Source organism: Quercus robur, chromosome 12 (genome assembly GCF_932294415.1).
Source record: "Quercus robur chromosome 12, dhQueRobu3.1, whole genome shotgun sequence".
NCBI classification, from domain to species: domain Eukaryota; kingdom Viridiplantae; phylum Streptophyta; class Magnoliopsida; order Fagales; family Fagaceae; genus Quercus; species Quercus robur.
The window spans coordinates 13,374,713-13,401,201 of NC_065545.1; the positions used below are offsets into that span (position 1 = coordinate 13,374,713).

The 26,489-nt window shown below is 35.9% G+C and overlaps 1 protein-coding gene across 1 annotated transcript; it reads left to right on the forward strand.

Moving 5' to 3' along the window:
- Positions 1–274: 274 nt before the first annotated feature.
- Positions 275–15,016, forward strand: LOC126710130 (uncharacterized). Its single transcript, XM_050410509.1, has 27 exons — positions 275–572; positions 809–1,028; positions 1,166–1,299; positions 2,611–2,727; positions 2,857–3,003; positions 3,218–3,894; positions 4,247–4,368; positions 4,471–4,562; positions 4,773–4,998; positions 6,234–6,300; positions 7,448–7,596; positions 7,704–7,777; positions 7,857–8,030; positions 8,149–8,220; positions 9,660–9,761; positions 9,845–9,934; positions 10,510–10,585; positions 10,688–10,784; positions 10,908–10,977; positions 11,097–11,276; positions 11,403–11,525; positions 11,639–11,722; positions 11,884–12,068; positions 12,160–12,298; positions 12,409–12,468; positions 13,360–13,464; positions 14,482–15,016. Exons 1-27 carry the CDS (start codon positions 492–494, stop codon positions 14,593–14,595), a joined length of 3,777 nt encoding a protein of 1,258 aa, XP_050266466.1. The 5' UTR covers positions 275–491; the 3' UTR covers positions 14,596–15,016.
- The last annotated feature ends 11,473 nt before the right edge of the window (positions 15,017–26,489 follow it).

A 26,489-nucleotide genomic window follows, 5' to 3' on the forward strand; every position in this document is an offset into this window, starting at 1 on the left:
GGTTACTATAAATTGAAATCTGTGACCACCACACTCACCATAAAAGGCAAAAAAAAACCTCTAATAATAATCACATACATACACACACAACAGTCTCCGTTTCTCTTATTTGCTTTTCTCTCACAGCCCCACATATATTTTAAAAAAATCCTCAATTTTTTTTAATTTAAATTATTTTTTTTCACTCCAAACCAAACCATCCTTTTCCTACTTCCCACCGTTCACAACCTCCTCCTTTCTCTTCTCATCAATAGTAGAAACTAGAAAAAAAAAAAGAAAAAAAAAAGAAAAAAAAGAGAGAAAAATTTATAAAAACCAAACAAACTTTTACAGAAACACCTCTCTCTCTCTCTCTCTCTCTCTTTAACTGATCTTCCGCAATCATTTACACCTTCTCTCTTTCTCTCTCCCTCTCTCTCTGTGATTCTCTCCGGCTTAAGACCCTGTTTGGATCAGAGACCAAGAACGCCAACTACAAACCAACAAACACCATGGTTGAAACAAGGCGTAGCTCCTCTGCTTCCAAACGTGGCCTCTCATCTCCTCCTCCACCTAACCCAAAACGATCCAAGGTACAATCTTTTTTTATTTTTATTTTTTTGGGTAATTTTTTTTTTGATTTTGTACATGTGGGTCTGATGAAAGATTTCTAATCTGGGTTTTGTGCAAGTTTGGATTTTGTTACGTGCATGCGTTTTTTGGTCAAGATTTGCATCTGGGTTTGGGATTTTTAAGGTTTTTATTTTTGTTTTTATTTTTGAATTTAATTTTTGGTGGGGAAATAATTTTTTCTTTTGAAAATTTTTAGGCTTCTGAGGCGTCTTCTTCGACCAACGATGGTCGGAGCTCTCCACCGGTTGAGAACTCGGGTCCGGGTAAGGAATCCGGGTCTGGACCTCAAGACTTGGAGCTGCAATCCCCTGATCCGTTGAGCACTGGTTCTCCTAAGCCCGTCGACGCATGCGATTCAGATAAATGTGTGGATTTCGGCGGAGATGGCGAGGTCTTGGTGTCTCCTCTGTCGCTAGGTGAATAAATTTTCAAGCTTTTGGCTTTTGCATGTGGTTTTGGAATCTGGGTTTTTGTTGAATTTGGAATTTTGAATTTTTTTTTTTGTTTTGTTTTTGGGGTTTCGGGTTTGATTGTGCCTTTTTTCTAATTTCAGGTGGAGCTGCTGTGGATGCAGAGAAATCTAAAGCGGCCGGGGTGGAGGCTCTTCGGGCAAAGAAGCGCCTTACCAAGCTGACAAAATCCAGCCAGAAAGTTGCTTGGGGAAAGCTTCTTTCCCAGTGTTCTCAGGTGGGTTTTATGTTTAATTCGGTTCTGAAATCTTGGTGTTGTGATTAGATTGTTGCTATGTTTAGTTGTTTGGAAGAGAAAAAGAGTTGCCTTTTTATGTTTTTGTGCTTGTTTGTCACTTAAGCATTGCTAATTATGATAAACAATTTGGTTTGTTTGTATTGTCATTCGTTTTCTATGCAGTTGTGCAAAGAGTTGTGGTTTGGTTGAATTGTTTATCTGTGTCTTGCTAATTCTTTTATTGGGAGCTTCGTGAGCATTGACTCCCTTATTGGGCTTGCATGTGTTAAATCGGTTAGGTCTGCTTACTATCCATGAGTAGCTTTTTGGGTACTTAAGGTTGATTTGTCAGTGCAAGTTTATTGGATTGATGGAGGGAAAAGAGGGCATTGATCAAGTACCTCCATTTGGAATTTGATATATTTATGTTCCTTATCAGGGGAGTGTATTTTGGGGCTTGTAAGTATTAGATGAACAGAAGATTAGAATTCTGTGAAAGTGTGTTTGTTCTTATTTGATGTTAGATCTAAGTCATTTTTTTTTCTTTTGGCATTTAATAGTTTATTACTACATCTTGTTTTTTTGATAGATTTATATACTACTAGTTATTAGATTTTGATGGATGGAAGAGATAGGGGGGAAGGGGTGGGTTGGCTTGGTATATTCTCGAAGGTGGAGTGGATGCAATGTCGCTAGCTTAAAAGAGTGAGTAATGGAAAGTGTCTTGGAAAAACAACTTCCTTTACATGAGTTTGGACCTACTCTTTTCTCATAATTAGAGTGTTTGGCTGATGCAGGTTGAGGATTCCTGTGTTTGCTTGAGACTTGATTTTGAGTCATGTTTCAGCCTGAAGAATTTATGGGAAAATTGCTTGAAGCTTGTCATAAGAGGCTTTAGGTGTTTTGTAGTGAGACCTTAACATGCCAATAAAAAAAGAAACTTGTCTCCGCACCTGTGGTTGTTTGTTTTTAAATCAATTATTATTATCAATTGTGATTCCTTACTATTGGTTTTTTGTTTTATACATTTTTCTAAGAAGGTTTGTGATAAGTTTCTTTTTAATATTTCCATCTTGAATCACTTCTTATCTTTTGTTGATTTCCTCCCTTACATCTACTAAAATTTGTATATTTTTTACTAACCCTTCCCCTCTCCTCTCCCCCAATCCAAACGTAGGACTAGGGTCTTGGCTGACTATATTAGGGATTGTTGATGAAACATGGATTCTGTTCACCTGTCTCTTCTAGGAACAGAGTTAGAGTCCTTACCTTGGTCTGCTAATCTGTTGTTTGTTCCTTATGTTTTTCCAGAATCCTCACCTGTCAATGTATGGTACTACTTTCTCTGTTGGTCAAGGCCGTCAATGCAATTTATGGCTTAAAGATCCATCCATTAGCAATACATTGTGTAAATTGAGGCACATAGAGGTATAGCTCTCTACAGTATCCTTTTGCAACTAAATAACATGGTGCAATGACATTGCTTATTATTCATTCTCAGGTGGCTTGTGATTGTACTGACATTTTTCTTTTGGTGTTTATTTTAATTCTGGATAGCGTGAAGGTTCATCTGTTACATTACTGGAAATCACAGGGGGTAAAGGTGCTGTCCAAGTGAACGGGAAGTACTATAGAAAAAATTCTAGTGTAATTCTAAGCGGAGGCGATGAGGTGGTCTTCACTTCTAATGGAAAGCATGCTTATGTATCCTTTTTTCCTCTTTATTTCTTCAGTATAGCCAATTCAGTATTTTGAAGGGTGGCCGGTGGCCTTTTATTTTTAAATACCTCATCATTCAAAAGGAAAACAAATCCTCATGTCTTTTTGTTGCAGCTGTTTTATAGTTTTTACTGTGATTGTAATATTTTTACTTCCCCTTATGGATTTTCTATAAATATATTCCTTGACATGAAATCAGATCTTTCAGCAACTCACCAATGATAATTTAACTGCTCCTGGCATACCTTCTGTGAGCATATTAGAAGCTCAGAGTGCTCCAATAAAGGGGATACATATTGAGGCAAGATCTGGGGACCCTTCAGCTGTTGCTGGAGCATCAATATTAGCATCTTTGTCTAATATGCCAAAAGACTTGACCATACTTCAGGCACCTGGTAAAACTAGTGAGGATGTGGACCAGAATACTGAAATGTCCATTCTACCTTCTGGCTGTGGAGGGTCAGATGATCATACTCCTGACATTGACATGAAGGATAGTGCTGATAATGATCTTGCTGGTGTTTCTTCAAGAGAGAAAACCGTTGTTCCTTCTCCTGATGCTGCCAATGACCACCCCAATCTTGGTAGCCTTGGATTGGATCCTTGTATGGATGCAGACATTGGAAAGGTCCCTGCGTCAAATTATGAATTAAGGCCACTCTTGCGAATGCTTGCTGGTTCATCTTCAGACTTTGACTTAAGTGGCAGTATCACTAAAATGCTTGATGGGCACAGGGAAATTAGAGAACTCAAGGATTTTGATCCTCCAATTTCAGTATCAACTAGAAGGCAAGCATATAAGGATAATTTACAACAAGGAATTCTCAATCCTGACAACATTGAAGTCTCTTTTGAAAGTTTCCCATATTACTTAAGGTACAAAAATTTGACTGCATATGCTTTCTTTATACCATGTGTTGCATGTGTACGAAATACACAGGAAAAAAGGGTCTTTTTTTTTTTTTTCTGTATTTGTTTGTTGGATCTAGGCATATACTGTCTGTATGGCTGTACTTGTTACATATTCTGTTGCAAATGAATTCTTTTGACCATGTGTTGGCTTTCCATATATAAGGAACTACTCAAAAATACCTTTTATTTATTTTTATAACTCTTTCCCCTTTATTTCCTTGTTGTATCTAGATATATTGTCTTTATGGCTGTACTTGTTACATATTCTGCTGGCTACTGGAAATTTATGCTATTTGTACATTGTGCATTGTTGCAGTGATACAACAAAGGATGTTTTGATTGCTTCAACATATGTTCATTTGAAGTGTTACAAATTCACAAAGTATGCCTTGGACCTACCTACTGTGTCCCCGCGTATATTATTATCTGGTCCTGCAGGTGGTTCTGCTTTTCTATGTTGACGAGCTATGTATATTTGTGTGTTTTTCATTTTCCCCTTAATCCCTAATGAGACATCATATTCCAATTGATTTTTTTTAGGTTCGGAGATATATCAGGAAACTTTGGCAAAGGCACTTGCCAAACACTTTGGTGCTAGACTGCTAATTGTTGATTCTCTTTTGTTGCCTGGTGTAAGCTTCTTTGATGTCTGTATCATTTACACTTTCAAAGTAAAAAAATTTATCTACATTGTTTTCTAGGAATTATATTACTGTCCTTTTACAAACTTCTTCGAATAACAGCTGCTTCCTTATTTTATCAACACAAGCTCTAAGTAACTTCAGAGCCTGCAATTTAGCTGGCATCTTACATTTGTCTTGTGCGCTTGAAAATAATTTTAGGGACCAACACCCAAAGATTCTGATTCTGTGAAAGAAGCTTCAGCTTCAAGGCCAGAACGAGCATCGGCTTTTGTTAAACGAGCTGCACAGGCTGCTGGCTTACAGCATAAGAAACCGGCTTCTAGTGTTGAGGCTGATATTACAGGTGGATCCGCATTAAGCTCTCAGGCTATGCCAAAGCAGGAGGCATCAACTGCATCATCAAAAAGTGCTACACTCAAAGCAGGTATGCTATTGCTTCCCTAGTTTCTGTAATTATTACATGGATGGTTGATTATCAGTCTTGGTAAAAGTGCGGGGTGCACTTAAGCGCCAAGTCCTCCTGAAGACTTGGTGCAAAGCACAAGTGGTGCATGCTTGATTGAAATGAAGCACACATTTGATTTGTTTTTTTAAAGAAAACAATGTAATCAATTTGAAAATAACTATTAATGGACAAAGATATAATTATTAAGTGATAACTAGAATGTCAAGTAATGATTTCTATGCCTATCAAAAGCAATGCAACAATCTTAAAGTATATAATCATCATCCTCATTAAGTATAGGATCATCATCATTGTCATCACAAGATCTGTAACCCTTATCATCTTCCTCATCTACTTCATTAAAATTAGTAGTCTCTCCCTCATGAGGGGTATGTTGAATTGGAATTTGAGCCTGTTGCCCTCCCTAATGACCTCATTTTTTATCTCATGTTGAATCTTTCTTCTTCAACACCTTTAACCTTGGAAACATTAACCTATGTCAAATAATCATCATTTTACACAAGATCATCTTTAGCACATTCATCGAGTTCTATTATTTTGCTCTACAACACATTGCTATCATTGATTTCTTTGGGTAGTGTATCCGTGGTGTACTCTCCAGGGGTGGGTCCAAAGGGCCTTGCCTTGATGAGGTTTCTGGTCATTAAAAGAAAAAGGATGAACTACATCACCTACAAAAGGGTATGTTTGTCTTGGCCCAGTATCCTTTTGGCGAGGAGTGTCTTATGGGGTATGGTACCAAATGGAGTTTTACATATCCTCAAATTTGTAAAGGGGTGGAGGGTGGGCTTAGGTATATATATCATACCATAAACTAGACTTTTGTGTAACAAATTAATGATGTATATCAACAACATTAAGATTTGACTGCTATATTTCACATTGAGTTTGCCAAGGCCCTTGTAGTTCAATCGGCACCTCCTGGTTTCCAATGGAGACATCTAGGGTTTATTTCACATTTGTGTTTTTATTTTTATTTTTATAATTTAAAAATAAAAAGGTTCTTAATGCATACTTTTGCAACTGCTCCGTGCTTTAGAATCAAAAAGTGCCGAGCTTTGTGCATAAGTGTGCTTTTACCAGCAATGTTGATTATCCAAGTGCTTGATTAGTATGTTTATGCATGATTTACTCATCATTTATTTATTCACAATGTTCATAAGCTCAAGCTGCAATATGAAAAAAATTTACAGGTGATAGAGTAAAATTTGTGGCTACTGTACCTTCTGGAGTGGCACCACTACAAAGTTGTCCTCTAAGGTATTGTTTTACTGTGCCATTATAATAAGATTGCATGCTTAAATTTACTGTTGCTGAATTTATCACGGTATTAGAGTAGGTGGTCTCTAGTTCGAAACCTATCTCTACTATCTTCCATTTTTTTTAAAAGATTAAAAGTCCCCTGTTTGGGCGTCACTAATTAAGAGGGAGTTGAGCCCACCTGAGGGGTAGTGCTAGAATAATGGTTAAATGATTAAATTCACAATTTTTTAAACTAAATCATCTGAGGAATTTCCAACACAACCCTAGATAGCTCTAATAACCAACTTGTACAGATTGGTTGGGTTGGGTCGTTGAGTTGGAGCCATTTTATTAGGCCTAATTAAAAAAATGGGCTTTAATGAAGTTATTTAAATTCATTATTAAAAATGGGCTTTAATGAAGTTACTCAATTAGGCTTAATATTCCAACTTTGTTAAAACTATCAAAATACTAAAATAAATAAAACTAACAAATTTAAAATAAATATATTTTGTAAACTATTATTAGCGTGGGTTGGTTTATTTTGTTGAAAATTTAGCCAACCAAAGTTGAGAGCCTAAGCTGTAAACCCAGACAGGTTTGATCCCCTAACTGTTGCATCTGAGTTGCAATTACCTGATGTGCAATCTTAAGGGGGGTACCCACATCCTGAGTTTGCTCTGGCCACCATGATTCCAAAGGGCATGTGTTGTGGGCAGGTCTCGGTTATCAAAAAAAGAAGAAGAAGAAGAAGAAAATTTAGCCAATCAACCCAACCCAAGCTTTTAAAAAAATATACAAGCCCATTTTGAGGCATTGGGTTGGGTCACGTGGTGGGTTGAATGCACACCCTTGGCCTTTACTGACAGCTTATCCTTTTGGGGCAATAAGTTTATTATCACCTGCTATCAAGTATATCTAATTGGAATTAATCCATTGAATGGATGCCATTTATTTGCATGTAAGTATTGACGTAGGAAATTGAGGTTGTGCTTTGTGTCTATAATCATATGCTTTTGAAAGGATTTTGTTGGATGGATGCTGTGCTGGAGTGTGCCCTTTGCTCAATTATCTTTTAGAATTTCTTTACAAAAAAGAAGAAAAAGAAAGAGAGTATCTTTTAGAATTGTCAAAATTTATTTTCTTCCTTTTTCATGTTGAGCAGGGGACCAACAACTGGTTGTCGAGGTAGAGTTCTCCTTGCTTTTGAAGAAAATGGTAATTCAAAAATTGGGGTTAGATTTGATAAATCAATTCCAGATGGCAACAATCTTGGTGGCCTTTGTGAAGATGATCATGGTTTCTTTTGTTCTGGTGATTCCTTTGATGCAATTGTCCTCACCTCCTTTAATTTATATACCGGATTTTCTTTTGTTGTGCTTCTATCATCTTGTTTTACTCATTGATGCTTTACTCTGCAGCCAATAATTTACACCGCTTAGATAGTTTTGGTGGTGATGATATAGAGAAGCTTGCTATTAATGAGCTCTTTGAGGTACTTGACAGTCTTTACTGCTCCAAGAAATTGTTGCTGTTGTCTGGGAACCAATATTGAAAGTGTGTCATTTTTGTAGGTTGCATCAAAAGAAAGTAAAAGCAGTCCATTAATATTGTTTGTGAAAGACATAGAAAAGGCTATGGCGGGTAGCTCAGAATCATATACGGTCTTAAAGGGTAAGCTTGAAAATTTGCCGGAGAACGTTGTTATAATTGGTTCCCATACCCAGATGGACAATCGTAAGGAGAAGGTAAGTAGTTATTTATTTTTTTCTGTTAGCTTGTTTGAAATTTTATGGTACCAATTTAATCATCTATGTTCTGTATGTTGCTTAGTTAATTTTTGTGTTGGAATTTTTGTGTTTCCAGTCTCATCCTGGTGGTCTTTTATTTACGAAGTTTGGAAGCAACCAGACAGCGTTACTTGATCTTGCCTTTCCGGTATGCTAACCTATGCCCTTATTTCCCCTCCTGTCCCCTAAACCAATACACACAAACACGCTTTTGAAGTAATTGTTTGGGTGTATACGTTGTTGTCTTTTGCTAATGACTTTAATGTTTCTAACTTCTCATATCTAGAAGATATATTTTAAGTCAAAGTCCTTGTTGTTTGTTGTTTTATCATTTTCATTTATTTGCAATGCATTTGTATATTTCTAATTCTTATATTGTTGTAAATTGTTTTCATGTATTATGCAATACCTAGCATTTCTTATCCTAGTTTTTGCACTTTGTTGTACTACATTGATTAATATTTCAATCATACGATTTAGAATGAGAAGTTCTGTTAAGATGTAAAAATGCTTTTCAGATAAATGGTTCATATAACCTTAAAAAGAAGTGAGTCAAGGTTTCTGAACAATTGGCTCCATGAAATTTGTTTAAGTAGAGTATTTCCTCCTCCTGAAAGTAAGAAATAAAAGGTACACCTTCCCTGCTTGTGTTGTTAAGTTGGTAATGCATGGGCATTTGTAGACCATGACTATTCAGGACCTTGAATCTTGGCAAGGTTCTCTTCATCATCTTTAAGTTGAATCATTCAGCTGCATTTTGGGGTTTCTCGGCGGTAGTCAAAGTTCATCTTTTAAAGCTAGCATGATTGCTCTGGAATTTAAAATCCCTCCCAGCCTAAATTCATTTATACCACTTCACCCCTCTTCTTTAGTCGCCCCCGCCATCACCCCTCTTCTTAAGCCACCCTCACGAATCTACCTCCTGTGCCAATGCTTCCTGTGGCCAATGTAGTGGTGCCTACTCCCACACTTGTTTCTGGAGTTTTTCTCTTGCTAAATGCTAAATTGTTTTTTTTTTTTTTGGGTTTTCTAGGCATCGTGATGTGGTATTTGTGTAGATCTAGTTTGATCAAGGCTTGTAGATATATATAATTTTGGATGGTAGCTCTAGTTGAAAATGTAAACTAACCTATCTACCCCAACAGCCAACATAATCACTCTGCCATTATTTCTATTGGTTCGGCTCGGGGTCCCCTCCCTTGTGTGAGAAAACCGATAGCTAGGATTTGGTGCAAAATTTCTCCGGCCACCAAGTCACCAACCTGTAGCTGGTTACTAGTCTATGGGATGGTAACCTTGTTTTTGTGTTTATTATTTGCTATTTTGATAATAAAGTTCTATTTGTGATATGTTTGATGCATAATCTCTCTCTCTCTCTCTCTCTCATGTGCGCATGCGCACACACATGCAAACAGTGATAGCTGCCCACTCATACATAGACATGCATATATTTGTGAAACTTACATGTTAGTGGGAATCTGGAGCTATCATTACTCTGATTCTTCAATTGCAGTTGTTTAAGCATTGTCGTTGGTGGTTTCTCTTCCCTGTAAGATCAAAATAATGTGACTATTGCTTCATGTTCAGGATAACTTTGGTAGACTGCATGATAGGAGTAAAGAAATCCCAAAAGCAATGAAGCAACTTTCTCGGCTTTTCCCAAACAAAGTGACAATACAGCTGCCTCAGGTATTGCACCCGCAATTCATTTATAGTGCAATATTAATGCTGTTTTTGTCTGAGTCATCTAATATTTGTATTGTTCCTGATAGGATGAAGCTGTACTTTCGGACTGGAAGCAGCAGTTGGAACGTGATATTGAAACTTTGAAAGCTCAATCAAATATTGTCAGCATTCGCTCAGTGAGTATCACCTGATTGTGTTGTTTGGCTATCTTCTGTTCTATTTCTGTGTTCCAAGTGCTTGTAGCATTCTACCTAGAAAGAATTTAGTTATTGTTGTTATGGTGAGTTCTGCCAGGCCTGGGTAGAATTGTGGACATTATTGCAGTTGTAGTACATAAGCTACATATATATTCATCCCATAATTTGGTTTAAGTGGGAATTAGATATCCGTTTATGAATAATATCTTAGGTTGAATAGTATGACGAGCTCTCTCTCTCTCTCTCTCTCTCTCTCTCTCTCTCTCTCACACACACACACACACACACACACACAAGCACCAATTCAATATGGGCAAGCCCCTGGTGGTCAGATGTACCTTCTTACTTACATAGTCTCCTGTTAAACCATAGACTATTGCCTCATCAGCATTGAAAATCCTCAGTGCAGGATTCTTAATTTTTTATAAATATTTCAATCAGATTGTTATATTATATACACACACACACTAGTTTTTATGTGGATTTATAGATGATATTTTTCTCATTGACGTGGTGCTATTCTGGGATATTTACAAAATATCTTATGGTTTCAGGTTCTGAACAGAATTGGCTTGGATTGTCCCGACCTTGAAACTCTGTGTGTTAAAGATCAAGCCCTTACTACTGAAAGTATGCCTTGTGAACTTGGATTACTCCTGGATTTTTATGCAGTGACCTTTTCTGTAATATTAATTGGTGCCATCATCTTTCCTTTAATTGTTATTATGAAAGGTGTGGAGAAAATGGTAGGATGGGCTCTAAGTTACCAGTTTATGAATCACTCTGAAGTATCAGTCAAAGATGCTAAACTTGTGATCTCTGCTGAAAGGTATAGCCTTAATTCTTTACAATTACTGTTATCATTGTTTTAACAATTTATAAAAAATTATATAGAAATGGTTCACCTCTCTGTGTCCTCTGTTGATGTCATTCATGATGGTTTATATTGCAGCATTATGTACGGTCTGAACATTCTGCAGAGCATTCAAAATGAAAACAAGAGCTTGAAGAAATCACTGAAGGTAAAGTTTACATCTTCCTCTTGGGTACTGTCAAAGGTTCATGGTTCCCTCCTTTGGGAATGAATCTACAGTTTTGATTTTTTGAAATTTATATTCAGTTCAAGTTCAAATGTTTCCAGGATGTGGTCACTGAGAATGAATTTGAGAAGAAACTTCTTGCTGATGTCATTCCACCGACCGATATTGGGGTTTCTTTTGATGATATTGGGGCATTAGAAAATGTAAAGGATACCTTGAAGGAATTGGTGATGCTTCCACTTCAGAGGCCTGACCTGTTTTGTAAAGGACAGCTGACTAAGGTGGTTTGCTTTACCTTTTGGATCTCTTCCAAAGTCTGTGTTAGATCTTTTCTATTTTGGTGGAGACCATTTTCATTTGGTTTATATCTTGTGTATACCATCTAAATATTGCTACTTATTTGACAGCCTTGCAAGGGTATATTGCTCTTTGGACCTCCTGGTACTGGGAAAACAATGCTTGCAAAGGCAGTTGCAACTGAGGCCGGTGCAAACTTTATCAATATATCAATGTCAAGCATTACTTCAAAGGTATGCACAAGTCACAAATATCAGCTCTGTCTCCTTTTCATCTTTCTTTTCAATTTTAATGACTTTTTCAGCTTTCTTTTAAATTTTAATGGCGTTCTCTCTATTGCTTGCAGTGGTTTGGTGAAGGGGAAAAGTATGTCAAAGCAGTTTTCTCACTAGCTAGTAAAATAGCTCCTAGTGTTGTTTTTGTTGATGAGGTTTGTTTAAGGCATTTACAATTATGTTAATTAATTTTATTACATTTTTTGTTGTGTTTCTGCCTTTAACTAAACCCCCATAGTTTTATCTGCATAAACCTCTTGGGACTGCTTCTCTCTCTCTCTTGTAGAATAATTTTTTTCACAAATTATTTTTGCAGGTTGATAGCATGTTAGGAAGACGTGAAAACCCTGGAGAGCATGAGGCTATGCGTAAAATGAAGAATGAGTTTATGGTAAATTGGGATGGTCTGCGTACAAAGGATAAGGAGCGTGTACTGGTACTTGCTGCTACTAATAGGCCTTTTGACCTTGATGAGGCTGTTATTAGGAGGCTTCCCCGGAGGTAAACATATTCTGCCTGTCATCACTTGGTTCCCATCCTTTTCCAGTTAAAGCAAGTATCATTGACTACTACATACAATCATTTTGTGCAGATTGATGGTCAATTTGCCAGATGCCCCAAACAGAGAAAAAATTCTAAGAGTTATATTAGCCAAAGAAGAGCTGGCATCTGATATTGAATTGGAAGCAATTGCAAATATGACTGATGGCTACTCTGGGAGTGACCTAAAGGTTGATATATATATATATACACATAGTTTATTTGTTATTTGCTTTTCTGCCTGCTACAGAATTGAACTTTTTCCCATTCTGGGTTCCTCTGATTACATTCTTGGTTGCAGAATCTGTGTGTGACTGCGGCTCACTGTCCCATTAGGGAAATTTTGGAGAAGGAAAAGAAGGTTAGATACTTTTAGTACCAGCATTTGTTATTTTATTTTGATGGTTACCTTTCTGTTTTTGTGTGTTCTTAAAGTATATGAACCCTCCATTATCTTTAATGAGTGCATAATAAACTCAAGTTGACATACCAAAGTATTCTGGTGATTGGCCAATTTTGATTTTTCTGTCTGAAACTACTGTAAATTTATTCTGAGCTTAGCCTAGCTCTTAAATAGGATCTGCTTCTCTCCTTAGCCTATTTGTGGGTTAAGAAGACCAGATTCCTGTGCTTCCCTGTGGAGTGGGCAACTGGATACCAAAGTTGTGAAATTTTATTTCATTTTGGCCAGATCAACCACAACTTCAATGAGTCAATCAAATGGTACACCCCCCCATCCCCATGTTCTGTCTTGTTTTAAATCTCAGCCATTTTGGTCCTGGTTGATCAAATGGCATAGGACCAGATCCTTGCTTGTACGATTTGTACTGCAGGTAGTGAAATTGCATTATGCACTATTCTCAGTTCTATTTTTTTTTTTTTTTTTTTTTTTTTTTTTAAGATCCTTTTTCTTTCTAGGCTTATAAGTCGTGATTTCTAAGTATTGCAAATATTGTGGCTGATATAATGGTCTTATTGCATCTAAGCGCAATTCGTTATGTCCTCGTATTTTGTTTGTCCTGTTCTCATAGAGTTCATTTAGCAAATGCACCTTAATTCTCCTAATCACTAGGCATCTTCACCACTCACCTCTTTAGACCTCTATGGTAGCTAGTTAGACTTCATAGAGGTTCTATTTTTGGTTGAGAAGAATTGTTTAATCTTTCACTGTTAGGTGTTTTGTTGATTTTCATTTTTGTATACTTTTTTGGAGGGTATGCTTCTATTCATTATTCTGTTGTATATATTCCAGGAGAAGAATGTGGCGTTGGCTGAGAATAGGCCTTTACCTGCATTGTATAGCAGTGCTGACGTTCGTCCTCTAAAGTTGGAGGATTTCAAATATGCACATGAGCAGGTATGGTGATGGATACTTTCTATATTTTGAATCAGTAACTTTCAGTATTTCATTTCGACTCCTTGAGAATATTAGTGAAGTGGTAAGAAATATCAGGTTATTGTTTTATCTTTAAATAAATTTTCTGACTAGAAAAGTACACTGGAAAAAGTATCCTGTTGGCAGCTGTGCCAATGTTTGTGTTGGAGTGGTTTGGCATGGTTGGGCTGTTGTCAATGAAAAGAAATTGAAGTACTTACAAAATTTTAAAAGCAAGGTGGAGTTTTGATCCAAGATAATATGAATACATAATTTCTCTTTTTAAAAAGTATATTGAATTTTCAAGCAGAATAACAATTAACAAGTCGAAAAGAAAAATTAAAAATAAAAATTGCCAAGCTAGGTAATCATGACTTTTTATAAACTTGTTATCAATATGTATATGTATTTGATTTGTTTCTTTGGGTGTCCATTAAGGATTTTTCCTTTCAAAATTTTCTCTTACTTTTTTTTGGGGTAAGGTTTTATATCAAAGTTGGTCTTTTAGTATGGCTAAAAACATGTACTTAATACAATGTGTTATGGTATAACTGGGGTAGAACCACCTTTATTGTTGGGAAGTGCCCCAAAAAATGTTTATATTCAAGGACAGTCTTTGGCCAAGTATATATGTGATGCATTCTATGGCTTTATCTATTTTTTGTGGCCCCCCTAAATCCTATGTAGTCTTATCCCTAACTTGGTGTCCCAATGCTAAAATCCTGGCTGGATAGAACTGTTTTATTTCATCAAAGCTGTAAGAGAGTTTAGCTTCAGAAAGCTGATGTGGGGATCTGAGGTAAACTTGAATAAATAGGAGTGAATTAATAGGGATGTGGTCTTTTATTTTAATGGGGCTCAAGTTGCATGTATTGTTTACTGATGTAGGCATAATAGTTCCCCCCCACCTTCTATTGGTGTCATCTTTTCTATGATAATTGTCCATACTTATGGGGCTAGAAGACATCTACTTCATTGATACTATTCATTTCAATGCAGGTGTGTGCTAGTGTGTCATCAGAGTCTACAAATATGAACGAACTCCTCCAGTGGAATGACCTATATGGAGAAGGTGGATCAAGGAAGAAGAATTCTCTAAGCTACTTCATGTAGAGGAGGTATCTTTGTGTATAGCATTTCTTTAGATTATTCTTTGTCACCTTAAATAGTGGCAAGATTAGGGACTGGTATGGAAATTCCATTGCAGGTCCTTCCCCCCCATTGTATTATATATAGGTTTTTTTTTATCTCTTTTTTTTTAATTTTTTTTTTCAACTTCAATTTTCTGTTTCAATCTTTTTTACCTTTTTTGTTAGGAATGTTACTTTCAAAGCAGTAAAATTAACTGTAGCATCTTTTTGGTTACTTCAGGCCTTCCAGCCTGTACATGCTTAATTAATAAGCAATTTTTTTCCCCTAAATCTTATTTTTACCAGCAGTCAATTTATTCTCTGAAACAAATTGTAAGTGTAGCGGAATAAATTGCAGGAAAAGTGTATATTGATCATGATTCATGTCAATGATCTTTTGTTCAGTCTCTCATCTCTCTCTCTCTCTCTCTCTCAGCTGCACTTTTTTTTTTCTCATGCAATCATAGGAAGACAATTGTGTTATAGACTAGTTCAATATTAATCTCTTTTTCTTGAAAGAAAAAAAAATGTGACATTTATATTATTTGTAATTTTGATTAATTAGCATAAGAGGATGACATTAGTCCTAACTTAGGTATAGGTCTTTGGATGATGATTTTTAAGTGCTACTGCTAGTTATTCTGGAATCAAAGGAATTGAATGATCTTGGGTTGGCATTCCATCTCCATGAGATATATCCTCCATTTTGGGGTATAATGTTTGAGGTGTAGGCTTGTGAAGTTCTCATATGCTTTTCTTTTTTCAAAAATTTATCTTCTGTAAAATGTTTGATTTTATACTTTGGTGTAACTTTGTTTAAAGTTATGTCACTCAATATTTTTTAATTAGATATGAATTTTGACAATTCCACTGTTAAATTAGATTATTTCTGTATATTTTTTATACTTGCAAAATTTTAAAATGATCAAAGATTAATAGTTATGTCATTAATTAATTGTTTAAATTTAAGTTTGTGTAATTCAAAATAATGCATAAAAGATGAGTTTATGGATCGATTGGTAAATAACATTTAATTGATATGAAAATTGGCATAAATGTTAAGAACATATCGAACATGAAATTCAATTGTGAGATTTTCAAAATATGAATTCTATAACAAGTAATGGGGTGGTATAATATTATTTAAAGTAACTTTAACCCAACTTTAAGGTATACATGACTTGAGTTCAAGTTATATAAGGTATGACTTTAAGTAATGGTACCTAATAACTTGAGTTCAAGTTATATAAGGTATGACTTTAAGTAATGGTACCTAATAACTTTCTATTATATGAATGTTTTCTATGTTCACAACATGCATATTAAATTTTGTATCAATTAGGTGATGTTCATTATTAGATCAATAAACTCATCTTCTATTTATAGTTTAAAAATATTGAAGTTTGAAACTTAAACATTTAATAGATGACATGATAATTAATTTTTGATGATCTTAAAATTTGACATGTATGCTAAGAACGTAGAAAACATCTAATCTCATCAAATGGTGAATCTAATGGGTTTTTTTTAAAAAAAAAATATTAATCCGTAAAAAAAATTATTTAGTGGAGTAATATTAGTTTTTATTTATTTATTATAAATGGTGTAATGTTAGTTAAAGTTACCATTGGTTTAACCTGAACCAAACTTCTCTCCCTCTCTCTATAAATATATATATATATATATATATATTAATTTTTGATTATCTTAAAATTTGACATGTATGTTAAGAACGTAGAAAACATGTAATCTTATCAAATGGTAAATCTAATAGTGGGTTTTTTTCAAAATATTAATCCATAAAAAAAAAAATTATTTAGTGGAGTGATATTAGTTTTTATTTATTTATTATAAGTGGTGTAATATTAGTTAAAGTAACCATGGGTGAAACCTGGACCAAACTTCTCTCTCTCTATATATATATATATATATAAGCGTAATTTTAGCAATTTTATATTGCTTAATAATTTTTTTTATTGAATTAATATTTTGAAATCTTTCCTTTCAATTGCATGTTCGTAATATGTATGTCAAATTTCATACAAATCAGATGTTATTTACTATCAGTACATAAACTTATTTTTAAGACATTTTTTTGAGAAACTTATACATAATTTTAAAATACAAAATTTGAAATTTAAACACTTTATTAATGAGATTAGATTATTATTGATATGAGATCATCTTGAAATTTAACAAGCATGAAATGTAAGAAGAAAATGTAACTTAACGATGGATTTGCTAGATTTTGGGTTAAAAAAAAAAAAAAAAAAATTTGAGTAGTGTAACATTGCTTGGTGACATAACATAGTTTAAAGTTACAACTTGGCCTATTTTGATTTGAGGTTTGTGTGAAGTCATGGCCTGCAAGTTGATTCAATCATGTGGCAAAGCTGACGATGGAGGGAAACATTTATGAAATTGACCAAAAATGTGGCTCACATTTGTTGTTGGTTGGAACTTGGAAGCAAGCGAATCTCTCATTATATCTCACGGTGTTCTCCACCTAATTGACACCTAATACATGTAAGGGTTATAATTGATAAAATCTATCTCGAGTATTATACTGTGAAGGTGAAGCAAGTTCATCACATTATTCAACCTAACATGTGAAACTTTGGTTCCATTGTATATGTCCATCTTTATACCTCAAAGATTCAATCCCAATCAAATAGTTTAGTCATGCATAAATCTGTTTTGTAATGTGGCCAATTCCTTCGGAAGATCATCTGGTTTCTACATATTTTCAGTAGCTTATTTGCATGATATTTATAAAATAAAATAGTTTTTGATAACTTTTATGTTAAATGAGTGACCAAAAAAAAAAACTAGTTTATTTAAAAAAAAAAAACCAAGAATTAAAAAAAATTGCTACAAAATGCAAAAAGCTTTTAGCAAATAATCAATTGCCAAACATAAAGAATCAAGGTACATGTGCTTATTGGATTGGAAAATAAAGAACACAGGTTATGTTCCTCGTATGTTTTTCTGAACATTAGAAAAAGTTACGAAGTTCTTTTATTATGACAGAACAATGATGCTTGATTTTGGAATTAAGTATAAAATTTATACCTAAAAGTCCTAAACCGAATATTTTCTGTGCAGTACCTTCTTGTCTTTTTTCTTTATTGGTTAAGTAATGAGTAATGTTTTTCTCTTAATTTGTCAGCATATTTATTAAAAAGGAAATGAATTTCTCATCGTAAATAACTTTCGGTTCTTGAAAATGATTGTGGTGGGCTTTCCTAGATTGTGGGCGGGGCTGCCTCTTGCCACACTACGGCCCAAAGGTTCTGGGTAGGAGAGTCAGGACCGGTCCAATTACAACTCATCTCAGACCGGCTTATGTGCAAACTAAAGCCTCTTTGTTGAAACTTTGGTCATATGCCCATGACAGATGAGATTGTTATACAAGAGTTATGGTAGACAAATACAATATGACAACAATAAAAGAAATATACTTGTTGTTAGACAGAATAAGTAAATGATTCTCAATTAAAATAAAGAAAGAGAACGGCACAACACCAAGAAATACATTACAAGTGAAATGGCAAAGGCAAAAGAGAAATAATACTAGTACTTAATCAATAAAAGCAAGGAAGGAATGGCTAGTATGCCGTGCTCAGTTGCATTATGGGACTATGTCCAAGGAGGGAACCACTCCCTCAATGTGAATAACTTTTCAGGAAGATCCTGCTGTAGAAATTAACCACTTTGAGAGAACGAGCCTAAATAGCTTATGCCCAAAAATCCTTAATCCTTAACAGAGAGTAGGCTTTTAGAGGGAGAGAAAGGGTTAGCCTATTGGTGCATGCCTGCCATTTTATTCTCTCTCTGTTTTTTCTTCCCAACTTCCTTTTTTTTTTCTTTTTTTTTTTCCCACTCTTTTCTTTCTAACTCTTACTCGTGTGTTATAGTGGTGATTGTTGTTGTTGTTGTGAATCTCTTGTTATGATTGTTGCTGTGTTGATGATCCCACTGTGCACGGCGGAGGCTCCTTATATACTGCTTATCGTGACTAGTTTTTATCATTTTACCCTTTAACCACTTTTTTCTAGGTATGGATGTCCTTCCAGATCACCCATTGGTTTGCCAGCTGCCCAGCCACCACCACTTACCTGTGCTAGCTGTGCTACTCTCTATTACCAGACAAAGAAAACTATTTTGTTTGCTTGTTCACCGTGGCATTCCTATCCGCAACAGTGTAGGTATTCTCTTTTACTATCCCACATAGTATGCATCTAATGGTTCCAACTCATCCTTCCTTATTTTGGGTGGTATGTCATCCCAGCAGGACATCTCCCTAAAAGAGTTTGAGCGAGAACCCCAGAATAGGCTCCCCCTTTCTCCCCACCGTTAGACCATACCCTTACTTACCTTTGATCCATGACCCACCACTCCTGTATTGGCTGGGTATAGGTTGGTAGTACTTGGGCCCTACGCGTACTCCACTTCTGTGTATGTCCAAAGCTTGTCTACTGCTTATGCGTTTGCCATGGTCTGAAGGCTCATCTGTGCATTCTGCCACTCATCCTTGACCTTTTGTAGCGTGAACTGTTTTCTGATCTTCTATTCTTTATGGCTTGCTTCTTTCAAGGGCTGTGCCTTGCTTGATTGTGGGCTTTTCTCTCTTTAGCCCACTCTTTGCTTCTTCCGTAAACTTGCTACCATTCCTGCTATGCTACTTTGTTATTCCTGCTATGGTGTTATTTGACTCGTGCTTGCTGGGCCTCTTTTAGGCTGATTACAGTGACCCAACATTGTCATTGGTTCTGCATTCATGCAACTAGGGTTTCCTTGACCCATTCCATTACTTACGGGCTTCCTTGGCCCATTCTTCCTCCTTGGGCATCCTCGGCCCACTTTCTTTCCTTGGGCATCCTTGGCCCATTCTGACTCTGCATTCACATGGGCTTTTGCTAACTCTTTTGGGTTTTCCTGGCCCAATTACCATATCCTTTGGGGTTCATGGGCTTTCCATTAGCCTCTTACTCACTTACTTCATCACTTTGGGCCTTGCTCGACCCATTTTTGCATTCATACTGCCCATGGGTTTACTACTTCTTTCTTTGGGCTCCTTTAGGCCCGCTTACTTCCTTCGACGCCCATTTATCATTTTATGGGCCTTTGATCCATCATTCCTGCCATTCGGGCTTAATGGTTTTTCTCTCAATTCACTAACTCTTTTTTGCCCATATTGTTGGGCTTCTTCTTGCTATTGGGCTCTTCCAAAATGAGCATCAACAATGATAAGCATGTGTTGTACAAAAGGACTAAAATGACAATATTGTTGAAGTTAACGGACTAAAATGACAAAATTTAAATTTAGTGAACTAAAATGACAATTCACCGAACTTATTGAGTATAAATTGTATTTATGCCCAATCTATATTATACTGCAAGATCTTATGGTTACTTTTATAAAGTTTCACTTGTGTAATGTGGTTTAATGACCTGGATGTGATATGGACACGATATATAATGAGGTGATACTTACGTATTCCATTCAGTACACTGAGAATGAAAGCTTTAATCCCATTTGTATAGCATTTGGCATATTGGTGAGAACTGCAAGTTTAAATTCAAGAAAAACTAGTTGAGCTTGGCACAATATAGGTTATGTATCATAGGCTCAATGGTTATCCTTCAAATGCATATTTTTAACCTTAATCCATTTAAGAGAGCACTTGCAGCTTCCTTAATCCTTATCATTTAGAACTCTCACATTACCTTTTTGTGGGTAAAAAGATATTATGATTACATTCAGATTGGTTTATCATTGCAAAATACTCCGCTTGTCCTTTTTATTATAAATAAAAAGGTAATTTTTAACCAAAATTGAGTTTATTTAATGGGTTCATTCAGAATTCAAAGAGTATGATACTTGTGGGGGGCCTTTTTGTGCTATTGTGCTGGGCTAAGGCCTGTTCTGCTGTGGGTTGGAGAGTTGGGCCTGGCCCACTATTCTAGCAGGACCTTGCTAAAGGGCTAGTCTTTGCACAAACCCAGCATCCAAAAGCAAAGACAACAACCTTTAACAAATGCGTGTATATTAATTCACAAATGTTAGCTCGTGTTTATAGATTCAAGAGCAAATATCTTGTGGTAGGAAGATAAGTTACATCGGGAAAAATTAATCAGGGGCATAATTAACATAACCAGTATAGCAAAACACTAAAATGATGCAACAGGATGTGAAAATAATATAGTAGAATGTAAGAATGACACAACAGAATATAAAATGATAAGTCTTTTTGTAAGAAATGAACCAAAGAGAACCCGAACCCCAACTTGGACAATCTTACAATAGGCTAAGCCATCAAATTTGTGCATTTTGGGGAATGGGCATAGATGGCTACTTGTTGCTGCTTTGTGATTTCAAAGAGTGGATTTGCTGTAAGAGGGATGGACAAGGTAGCCTATTGATGCATGCCTTTATGCTGTGTCTATTCTCTTTTCTTTTTACTTCGCTCTTTTTCTCTTTTCTCTATTATTTATCTTTCAGTTCTCTCCATTTTCTTGTCTTAGTCGCTATCCTCCTTCCATTTATGGCTACTGTTTCTATTTATATTGGGCTAATCCTATAAGATTTCTCTCTTTTACCCCTATGGCTCACCAACCATTTTTGTATATTGTGAACACCTCTTCAAAGCAGCCCATTATCCTATTGGTTGTTCGGCCGCCACTACATCTGGGCATGTTGAGTACATTCTCTTTCTTCCATTGCCCATTCCATGATAGGTCCCAATTTGTTTGGTCCTGCCATGAGCCTTTTCCCCTTGCTTGAACTGATAAGGCTTTGGGTCTCTCTCTCTCCACTCACCTCTCTGACATGCATTAAGTGTTCCCACCTGTTTATCACCCATTTTGAGTAAAGATGCCATCCCAACAAAGTATCTACCAAAAGAAGTCCTGGTAACCGGAAATAAGTCATTTTTCCCCCTTCCACCAAACCACACTCTTTGTAAATCCCTTGATCATGGGCCCACCTCCCTTGCATTAGTTGGGTATAGGTAGGTGGTGCTCTGGCCATAGCGTGGTTGTTCTACTACTCTCTATTTTTGTTTTCTTTCTTTTCTATGCTGTTTCTACCGTTGCTGTTCAACTTCGTCTTGTTCTGTTCCTGCATCCTTTCTGCCCGTGCTTATCCTTTTATAGAGGATGGCAAAGGCTTGTTGGGTTTGTCCCACTTTTACCTCTTCTTGGGCCTGTAGGCCTTCCTGTTGTTATTTCTTGCCAGGTTGGCCCGTTGGGCCTTATGTCTTTCTTTATTTTATTTTAGGCTTTTATGGTCATTTGTTTCTGCCATTACTTACTAATCTTTTTTTTTTTTTTTTTTTTTTATCTCTCTTTGTTGATTACTAGGCTTTTCTGCTGTTAGGCCCTTTTTATAAAAAAAATTGGGTATAAACAATACTTATATAAATTTTTTTTATTATTGTTAATTGATTTTACTTATAATTACTTAATTAAGAGAAAACTTTTGGATTGTGAATGCTCTCTCTAGGAGGAAGAGCAATGAGAATGAATTGAATGATGAATCCTACGTCACTAAGGTTGTAGGATGAAAGATGGTTTATAAACATCTAAGATACTATTCTCAAAAAATAATAATAAGATACTCCATCATATAACATAAGTTTAAAGGGTCATTTTATGATGATTTTTGGGAGTTCATTAATAAAGCCCAACCTTCCCCTTCAGAAACTGGCCGACAACTGAAGATTAAACTCATTAAATTTAATACATTATTGTGAATCAAGAGACAGATAATTTGACTTCTTTTTTTTTTTTTTTTTGAGAAACAATTTGACTTCTATAAAAGTACAACAATAATCAATATATATTTCTTCTATGGCCAAGTCATGATTGGATGCTACTACTTATTTTACATTATGTCAGTTTGTGATTACTTTTGTCTTACAAATACTCATTTATCTCATGACCATCACATGCGCAATTGTACATTGGTTCACATAGACTTATACGTCTTTTTTTTCTTCTTCTTCTTTTTTTTTTTCTTTTTTTTTTCTTTTAATTTATTTTATGAAATAATGGATTGTGGATCGTAGTCATCCATAATATTTATTTAGTTTATTTGGTAGGTAAACTAATATAAATATTTTTTTTTCCAAAAACATCTTGATTTTGTTTATAATTATATTCCCAAATATTCAAAATCAGAACTTACCCACACAGCTACCCAAATTATTGATGATTGAACCATTATGGGTCCCATTTAAGATGCACTCATGCATTAAATTCACAAACTAATCATTTTTATTTTTTATAAAAAAACCAAAACAACAAAAGTTTGTTTGACTGTTTGAGGAGAATTCATAAACTAATCCTGTTGATAGACAGTGGCAAACCCAATCACTTTGGCTAATGATGATTGGCTCCCTAATTTGTTGAATCTCTCACACATTATGCCATTATTTATCTCAGACTCTCAGTCTGATAACATTAACATAAACTATTCGGACATTTGTTCTATCAAAATCCAATCAATAATAATGTAATACATTGAATAATAATAATGTATATATCTTAATTATAAAATCCAACGAGGTGAGCTTTTTTTTTTTTAATTACTCTTGTACTCTTCTTAAAACGTTAAAAACAAGTGATTGACTTGATTCAAATTTAAAGTACAAGATTCTAATTTGTTTTTCTTGTGCTACTAACAAATTTAAAGTATAAGATTAATAGTGGTAGAACCGTATTGTTTTAATGCATAACTTGTTCGCATTGTATTACAAAGTCCATGTACTATTTTCATGTTCACTATTGTAACAATTATAATTTTCTATAAAAATTAAAATAAACTTTGCTTACAAAATTAAAGCATACAAGTTTGTGCAAATAAGAGCATTCTCATCAGCTCTTCTATAAAAAATGTCATTTTGACACACCAAAAGTCTACTTTATTATTTTACCACATCATTTTACAATATTTTATTTATTAGATGTTTTATTCTTCCCTTCTATACATTAAAATAATATTTACACCACATTAAAATAATATATATAACTCCTCCAACGACAACAACTCCTCCACCATTGCCGCAACAACATTGACAGCCACCACCGGCACAAACCCACATCCACCAATGGCACCTTAAAAAAAATAAATAAATAACCACAATAACCCAAAAAATAACCACCACAACTACCCAATAATCACCACTACAACCACCAAATTGCCGCCAAAACCACAATACCATTGCCACAACTAACCCACAACCCACCACATTCACAAACCTCAAAACCCATCCCAAATCAAACAAACCCATAGCTTAGGCGGTGAGGTCAGCTTCAGGCAGCTTCAGGTGAGATTGGTTTCAACGGCTTGAGGTGGCTTTAGGTGAGATCGGCTTCATGCGGCTTGAGGATGAGAGAGGAAGAGAATGAGAGTGAAGAGGGAGCTGTGGAGGACGACTATGGCTCCGGCAAGATTGGTAGCTTCGGCGAGATCGGCAAGAGAGAACTTAGATGTAGAGAGAAAAGAACGAAGATGAGAGAGAGAGAGAGAGAGTCGGAGTGAATATATGAGAGAGAAAACCCGATGAATAAACAAATAATAAAAATTTTTGGCATTGATGTCCGTACCGTCTCATATTTGAGACAATACTGTAGCATGTACAAAATTTTAACGCATTTGAAACACCTTATAAGGCTTGAATAGTAGTGTTTGGTGTGTCAAATGCCAAATATTTGGCATTTGACACACCTGATGAGAATGCTCTAACAACATTCTTATGTATTTAGCAAAAAACAAAAATCTTAAGTATGTAGTAGGGGGAGGGGCTTCATAGCTACTTTCATAATATTTTCAACTTTCAAGGCATTAATAAAATTAATGTTTGAAATAGCATAAATTATGAAACTCAGTGGTGAAAAATGTTTTGTAACTGTTGTAGGGGCCTTTTTGCATTGTTGGACCTCAACCTTTTCTGCTGCACTCTGGCATGTTAGTCTAGGGTATGAAAGTTGAGATTGGCCTTACTAGGACTATGCTTCAGGCCAGCTTGTGTACAAGTTAGGCTGCCCTAATGTAGACACGTCTTGGCATGAATGCTGTGGGCTGAACGTGTGGTGTGGTCACAACAGGAATAACTGTTACATGTGTTACGACAGAAATACAATATAGCAAGATAACTACGATAATAAGGGTCTGTTTGGATACTGCTTATTGTTGAAAATTGAAAACACTATAGCAAAATAATTTTTAAATGTGTGAATAGTGCTAAAGGACCCAGTTTTAAAGTTGATTTTGCTAGATTACGTACTTGTGGGTCCAATGAACAGTGCACGAGACCTAGGGAAAAAAATGTAGATGCGCAAAACGTGACCATCTGCTGCTATCCAAACTCACACTAAACGTAATAAATAAAACTAACACTGAGAAGATAGTTAACAGAGTTACAACAGAATAATACAGCAAGTGGAAATAACACTACAACAAAAAAGAGTAAATAACTTAGTGATTTCGAACCAATTATTGGGTAAATCACCCAATAAACATGACTAATGAAATAATTTGTTTGCTAGGTGATAGGCTGAACTTTTCAGTAGAAGAGAAATCAAGAAGGGAACCAATCTCCAACGCGGGTAACCTCAAGAGAAGGTTCCTGCCATAGAAGTTACACGTTCTGGAGAAAGGGCCTAAATGATTTGAGCTTCGATTCTCAATCTTCAAAGAGTGGGTCTGTCAAAAGGGAGAGAAAATGTGATCTATGCATGCCTCTATTTCTACTGTTTACTTTCTCTCTTGTTTTCTCTCTCTCTCTCTCTCTCTCTCTCTCTCTTTCTTTTCCTGTGTATTCCTTTGTTTTCTATTCTTTCTTTTCTACCTCTTGCGTTCCTCCCCCTTTACTATTTATAGCTATCCCTTTTTATACCATCTGCCATTGTGGGATTTACCCCTTTTGTCCCTTAACCGTTTTTGGCTCCTTATGGGCAACCCTCCAGGACTACCCACTAGCCTACCAGCTGTCCAGCCATTACCTCTAACCAGAGTGTGCTAGTTGCACCACTCTCCATTTTCAGACAAAATTACTTGTCTTGTTTCTTATCTCTCTCTGTTTTTGTTTTACCCATATGGATAAGGATTAAGCTACCTCATCCCCTACCTCTATGGCATGCATCAAGTGGCCTAGCCCACACTTATCTCTTTTGGGTGAAATGCCATCCTAGTAGGACATTTCCCCAAATAAACTTGAGCGGGAACTCCAAAATAGACCCCACTTCCTCCCTATTGCCAAACCATACCATCTGAATACCTTGACCCATGGCCCACCTCCTATGTATTGGCTGGGTACAAGTAGGTGGTGCCATGGCCCTTTATGCATGCTCCACTCTGTCTGAATTTGTTTCTTTCTGGCCTTTACACCATTTTCGCTACCCGTGCGTTGTCTGGTTCTACTGTATGTACTAGTTGGTGTTTATCCTTTGTGGTGTGAAGGATGAGTGGGCTTTTGGGCTCATTTTTTCTCCATTTCATTCCTTCCTGGGCTGGGTATTGCTCAGGTGAGAGCCTTCATTTTCATAGCTTGCCGAGCCCATGTTTTCTTCTTTATGGTCGTGGGCCTTTTGGCTATTAATCTTGTCGTACTGCTTCATTGTGTCTGCTACAGTTTTGTCTTTCCTTTTACTTCTTATTACCCTGTGGGCTTGCGGGCTAATGTTTCTGCCGTATCAGCCCATTGCTTCATTAATCACTGGCTTAGGGCTTCTTTGGCCCACTTACCACATATTTACCTCTTATGGGCTTATTGGCCATCATTCTTGCCATGTCAACCCGTTTTACCACTTTATCCCTTGGGCTTCCTCAGCCCATTTACTTCTTATTTATCTCTTTTTACTTCCATGGGT